Source organism: Phanerochaete carnosa, assembly GCF_000300595.1.
Source record: "Phanerochaete carnosa HHB-10118-sp unplaced genomic scaffold PHACAscaffold_8, whole genome shotgun sequence".
Taxonomy (NCBI): Eukaryota; Fungi; Basidiomycota; class Agaricomycetes; order Polyporales; family Phanerochaetaceae; genus Phanerochaete; species Phanerochaete carnosa.
The window spans coordinates 805598-812580 of NW_006767635.1; the positions used below are offsets into that span (position 1 = coordinate 805598).

Consider the following 6983-nt stretch of genomic DNA (forward strand, 5'->3'; position numbering starts at 1 on the left):
GGGGGGTCAGCGCAGATACGATAGAGTCGTATTGTGTATCGGGGTATGGTGCGCTTTATTCCTACAATGGTGTACTGAGTCGAGCAAGCTCTATCAGACCTCGATCAGACCCTGATCTCGGACGTGCAGTAGTGTGAGCGAGTGTATGGTGGTAACAAGGTCACGCATCGCACATCATCATGATGGTTCCTTATCTGCCTCGATATTGCATATCGCAGCTGGTCGGCTCCCGTGCAAGTTGTCGCCCGCCGCGCCGCCACCGCCTGGCGGCGGCGGTTTCGTATCGGGCACTAGGTCTTAAGTCACACGACCGGTTGCCTGTCGTAAGGCGTCACGCTCCGCCCTCGACTGCTACCATACAGTACGCTCGGGTGGTCGTGCGACCGACGTTCAACGTAGCCGCCGGCACTGGCAGTGTCAAACTCGATCAAAGCTTGGTCGAAGCAGGGGCGGTCGTCTGTGTCATTTACGCTCGTTTTTGCCGCCTGATAGGGTGATGCTGGCGCGGAACGTACTATGACGATGCGGCGATTGATACCGAGTGCGACGCTGTTCCCACCCAAGCCGACGGGGGCGCGCATGTGGGTAATGTGAGAACAGTAACGCGGCTGCTCCTTTTCACGGTGCGTAATTCCAATGCACGCCTGGGAACGCGTCGGTGAACTTGACTTGACTTGTGCGCCGTGCGACATGGCGGGGGTGCCAGTCGGCCCGCAATGATCTCAGGTGCGGCCGCCACTCTGCTACGACTTTCCTTTATGACATGCCTCCCATCGGCAGGAGCTCACAACTCATGTGGCATGCTTGCACAGATCATATAACGTCACATTCCCCATCAAATCCAGCTGTACTCTCGGTGCTGCTATGTGTGACTACCAGACGCAGCCGGACGCTGCCTTGGCTTTGCATCAGGTTGCGTTATCGGCGGCTCCCGTACGGCTAGCAGCGCGCCTTTGTGGTTCTCCGACGACCGGATATCCTTCAGGCCGGCTATCCCTACGCGAGCGCAAGCGCTTGAGACATTGTATAAAGGTTGAAATCAGCAGAAGGGCTGAACAATACGAAGCACGCGTCTTACGTGCGCCACCGCGCAGAACAGCCTGTCCGAAGCATCGTTATGTCCGCCCAAATTGGAGACGTCGTCGACAAGTCCTTTGACTATGTCATTATCGGTGAATTGCTTTCAATTCGCTCCGCCATCACAACACCTGTTGACCATGAGTGACCGCGTAGGTGGTGGCACTGCCGGTATTACCCTAGCTGCCCGCCTCAGTGAGGACCCGTCCAAGACTGTCTGCGTCTTGGAGGCGGGAGACCCGAACATCGATGACCCGGCCATTTGTACGTAACGCTCCATGCATTAAGTCTGCACAGAAATTCATGCAAGCCGTACAGTGACGCCTGCCTCATACGCATCGCATTTTGGGAAGAAGCAGTACGCTTGGGATTTTGCGACGGTGTGTAACTCCGAGCCGGTGGCGGGGGTCCTTAGCTAAGACCGATCAACGGTGTACATCTAGACAAAGCAGAAGATGTGCACTGGCAAGATATTCCCATGGGCACGGTTCGCAGTCACGCTCCGCACGTGCTAACTTATACACTGACATCTTTGTGATACAGGGGGCGTGGCCTTGGCGGCTCTTCCGGCATCAATTATATGGTGTGGACTAAGCCTCCGGCGGAGGAGATTGATGGTGCGCACGCCCTTACCACCTGAACTCCCTGCTGTCGTATAATCATAGCCCTTAGACTGGGAGCGCCTCGGTAACCCCGGCTGGAACTGGAAGAATTTCCAGAAATATATACATAGAGCCGAACGGTAGGCCCTCCTTTCGTCGGCAAACTCTCCTCCTCAACAGCAACACTCGCACAGCTTCGTTGAGCCAGCGGCTGAACTCCGCGAGAAGTTCAAGATACCGCTGCACGAAGGAGACCTTGGCACGAAAGGTACGCATGATGCAGCCTCAGGCTGTGAGCGTCGCTTATAATGTATGGAAGGCGCCCTAGCAATTTCGTTCCCGAGGACGTTCAGCGAGGTAGAAACCTACCTGATGCAGGTGGGGTTTTCACCAATGTCACACGACCTGAGTATGCATGGTAACAATCTCCGTTTAGGCCGCCAAGAATGCCGGTATCCCAGCTGCACCATGTCCAGTAAGTCGCTCTGGCCTGCATCTCAGCTGCTGAGACATTCTGACCACTATGAACAGTACGGCGGCAACGTACGCCCCCAGTACATCTCGTTTCTGTCGTATGCTGATCACTTCTTCTGCGCAGCCAAATGGAGTTTTCTGGACGATCAACTCCATTGACCAACAAACCGCGACGCGCTCGTACGCTTGCACAGCGTACTACATGCCCAATCGTGACCGACCAAACTTGACTGTCCTGCCTGATGCACACGTAGCGAGGGTCATATCAGACAAGGATACGAACGGGAACTTGACCGTCACTGGTGTAGAGTTCTTGCATGGTGAGAAATGTTATGTTGTGCATGTGAACAAGGAGGCGATTGTCTCCGCTGGGTACGTCTCGTCTCGTGTCTTGGCGGAAACCTGGAATCAATGCATATATGCTAGGGCGCTGAAGTCCCCACAAATTCTTGAGCTGTCGGGCATCGGCAGTAGGTCCGTGCTCGAAAAGGTGGGGGTCGAGGTCAAGGTCGACCTGCCCGGCGTTGGCGAGAATCTGCAGGAGCACGTCTACGGAGGGTTCTCTTGGGGTGCGTCATCCACATTACAGTACGCTTTCCTCTCATCTAACACCCGCCACAAGAGCTCAAGCCCGAGTATGACTTCCTCGGCTTCAACGAGCTCCAGCACGCCGCGGGGCGCGCGCGACACGAGGCGCTCTACAAGGACCTCGCGGGCGCGTTCACGATGGGGATCGTCAACTTCTCGTTCCTCCCGCTCGAGGCCATCGCTGGTGCCGAGCGTGCACAGGCGATTTGCGAGCGCGCGCGCGCGCAGGTCAACGCGCTCGACGCCGCACGCACGCCGGCCGGCCTCCGCGAGCAGCACGCGATCCAGCTCGCGCGTTTTCGCCCCGGCGTGTGCCCCGCGGGGCCCGGGTGCGAAATTATCGGCATGTCGGGCGCCGCGGGCGCGCTGCCGACGGAGGAGGGCCGGTCGTACTTTTCGTGGGCGTACGGGATCAACCATGCACTCTCAAGGGGGCATGTCGTAAGTGCTAGGTTTCGCAATGCGCGCCGAAGCCTGCGTTCTGAAGACTGGTTTCGGTGCAGCATATAACGTCGGACGACCCGATGGTCGAGCCCGAGTTTGACCCGCGTTACTTTGAGCACGAGGCTGGTGCGCTGCATCGTTTCTGTATGCCACACGTGCATTTGAATGACGCTCCGCCGTAGACCTCGACGTGCTCGTGGAGACCGCCAAGTTTGCGCGCAACATCGCGCAGCATGCGCCGTTGAAGGACATGGTCGCCAGGGAGATCGCGCCGGGGCCAGCCGTGCAGACCGACGAGCAGCTCAGAGGTGCGTTCTTGCCCCATTTCCCCTCCGCATCGCAATACTAACGTGAGGCGCACAGAATTCGTGAAGGCGACGTACTCGACGACGTGGCACACGTGCGGCACCTGCTCGATGACCCCGCGCGACAAGGGCGGCGTCATCGATCACGAGCTCAGGGTGCACGGCACGAACAACCTCAGGGTCGTCGACCTGTCAATTGTCCCACTGCACATTGCTACACACACACAGGGTATGTACGCCGGACTATCTGTTGCGCGTACATGGCTGATATTGAGCCGATATGTGTAGCCACTGTATATGCGATAGCTGAGCAAGGTTTGTTGTAGTTCTCACAATATGAAGTTCAGTCGCTGACTGCTTTGCAGCATCGGACATCATTAAGGGCACGTTCCAGCCTTAGGGAGCCGGATTATGTGGTTCACAGGGACTGGCTCCTAACACGCAAAATATCGGGAGTAGAACTATAGCTTGCACACTGTACCTTGATGCCGGGAGTTTGTGTCGCTGCTGTGTATGGGCCGTGCTGGGGGTGCGCATTTTGTAAAGTGTATGCGCTTTCCAGGTATCACGACAGACTAGAGTTACGAGTAACCGCTCCTCTTATGATCGAGCTCCAGCAAGTTGACGTCTTTTGTCAAGGAACCGGGCTATTATAACACTTTCCGGATCCTAAGATCGACTATACAACTAATTGCGTCTGTCTACACGTTCACTATGCTGTGTCTTCTCGCTGGATGGATGCCTATGTAAGGCGCAGATCAAATGATGAAGGCTTACGCTACCCCCGAAATAATTGGTTGCCTTGCATGGAAGTTTACGATTCTCGAGACTATGCCTTCTCTGCGTCCTTCAGCATCCGGAGCACGCCGTCAACATCTTTATCTGCCCCATGGATCGCTTTCAGCCATACATACCTCCCGCAAAGCATTCGTAATCCTTCTATTGTCGTGTCGAAACAGATGCGCGGCGCATTTGTCCCTCGCCTACGAGATGTGGCAACTTAGAGTACGTACGCGAAGATCATTCCACTTCGCAGTATTGCTAATCATGTCTGCATGCTTGTCATCGCGCCGCCAACCTGTAGACGCGAGAAGGTGGCCCTCCACGAGACTCTTCTGTGTACCTTTGCGGAGCTCGGCAGCAGTCCCTAAGGTAGTGAAGGGCGTCCCCACCTCAGACCGGTTCTTCGTCTTCTTCACGGACAGCAAAATCGATTTCGTTACCCCGCTCGCGCCGCGAGCTTTGGTAGCGACAGTTAGTGGGACGGCCATGCTCCAGGACGGCCGCGTCATCACGGCGGATGCCTTCGTGTTCGGAGCCGGCTTTCGCTCGTCATGGACGAACATAATAAACAATGCACGACGTCTCTGCTTGCTGCTCTTCCGTGCTCTGAAGAAGTCCTGCAGAAGAAACACACTAGGAGATCAGCTTAGACGTCCACCCGGCACCACCTGAGGACCAGATGTACCAGGGGAATGCATGCGCCCCGTCGTTCGCCACTGTCAGCAACCAACAATCCAACTGGACTGGGCTACGACAAGGCTGAGGAGACAGACGAGAGGAATGGAGGTGAGTAAAGACCAGCTCGAGTCTGGCTTGTTATTGAGCAGTACGAGCTCCTTATATACATGTCAGACTCAATTCCTAGATTATACTACAAATATACAGAGGTGTATGGAAAGTAAAAGAATACTGTGGAATCCGGGAGAACCATCCGGAATGTGTAACGTTCATGACATTACCCCCCCGTCTAGAATCGTGTCCTCACGATTATTTACCAGTTGATCCAAAGCCTCCCGTCCCTCGTTGAGTTTCTGTTAAACTTGATACCTCCTCAATATTACATGATGCAATACATTCCAGAATGACTTGTGCGATTCGATCACCAGCGCGTACCTGAAAAGGTTGATTGGTGGTGTTGATCATCACCACACGTACTTCTCCAGTGTAATCTCGGTCTATGACTCCCAGCGCCGATATCTATCCCTTTGACCGCTAATCTGCTTTGTGGCGCAATCCGTGCATAGGTTCCATGAGGGGCACACATTGCTATGCCAGTGCCGACAATCTTATGATCTCATGCCGGTATTTTAACGCTCTCGGCCGAGTAGAGATTGAGACCAGCGGCTTCTTCTGATCCTTGCTTCGGGAGAATTCCACCCATTCGTTGTACCAAAACAGTGGTATCGTGCGTGAGTATGTGAACAGGTCGTGTCAACAGAGGGGGAATTCTAATCATCATAGGCGCGGGTTTATCAGGACGTCTCGCATGGAATTCCTGAAGGAGTTCTTGACAATTGGTCAAGTTCGCCCGTGATTCCCAGCAATGACGATCGCCATGAGGGCTGTTCTTCCAGAGAACCTGATACTCAAGGTTTCCGTTTTGATCACAGCGGGAGTCGAAAATTTCTTCGACTTCCCATTCTTCTTTGCCATTTATGAGATCAGGGACTACCGGTTTATGTTGCTGCAAGGGGTATGTTGGTTCTTTGAAGGGACTGAGAAGACTTTCATTGAACACGGGGTGTTGTTTCCATTGGCGCGGAAGTTCCAACTCGTAGGCAGAGGCACCAACTTTGCATTTGACCTTGAAAGGTCCGTATCGCTTATCGTCAAGCTTTTTCATTGGCCTGTCGGTTCAGATGTTTATCCCTTCTAGCCAAACTTTATCCCTGACCTTGTACTCTGGCCCGCTCTTCCTTTTCCTATCATAGAAACGTTTCATGGATTCCTGTGCTAATCCTATAGCCACACTGGTATCCTCGCATACTCGACTCATTTGATCAACAAATTGTTGGACATTTTTGCTCAGTCCTTCTCGTATCAATTGAGTTCCTTCGTAAGGGTGATACCCTTTATTGACAAAGAAAGGGGTATATCTGGTAGAAGAGTGGACTTTGTTATTGTACAAAAATGCTGCAAGAGGCAGCCATTCGGCCCAATCGGCCTGTCGGTAGTTGATGAATAATCGGAGATACTGTTCTATCTCTCAATTGATACGTTCCGTTTGTCCATCTGTCTGGGGGTGATATGCGGTTGATGGGTTGGCTTCGATTCCGAGAGATCGGTATAACTCAGAGATGAACTGATTCTTGAATTCAGTTTCTCTGTCGCTGATGATCTTTCAGAGTAGTCCATGATGTGCGACTACGTTATCTCGAAGCGCCTTCCCCCATCCTTCAGCGTTAAGCTCAATGGTACTTGATATCGCGATTATCTGCTTAGAGTACATGCAGACAATTATGAAGATGGCATTGTATCTGAATGAGTCTGGTAATACGCCTATCTTATCCACGGAGATTACTTCCCAGGGTCGTGAAGAAATTTTGTTTGGGAATAAAAGTCTGGTAGGTTGTGTCGTGTGAACTTTGGTCTTTTGGCATTTCTCGCACCTGGCCATGTACTTCCGGATGTCTTCTCAGATTCGAGGCCACCAGTAGTTGTGCGTGACCATTTCATGCGTTTTGTATTGGCCAAGATGTCCAGCCAATGG

General features: G+C 53.4%; 1 protein-coding gene across 1 annotated transcript; it reads left to right on the forward strand.

The window, feature by feature from the left end:
• Nucleotides 1–664: 664 nt before the first annotated feature.
• Nucleotides 665–3890, forward strand: PHACADRAFT_211701 (uncharacterized protein; the record flags this gene model as incomplete). Its single annotated transcript, XM_007398728.1, has 18 exons — nt 665–1172; nt 1234–1341; nt 1396–1457; nt 1521–1564; nt 1621–1694; nt 1750–1819; nt 1874–1947; nt 1999–2057; nt 2116–2154; nt 2211–2222; nt 2278–2525; nt 2580–2722; nt 2776–3182; nt 3245–3311; nt 3368–3493; nt 3549–3719; nt 3779–3805; nt 3856–3890. Exons 1-18 carry the CDS (start codon nt 1118–1120, stop codon nt 3888–3890), a joined length of 1821 nt encoding a protein of 606 aa, XP_007398790.1. The 5' UTR covers nt 665–1117.
• Between the last annotated feature and the right edge of the window lie 3093 nt (nt 3891–6983).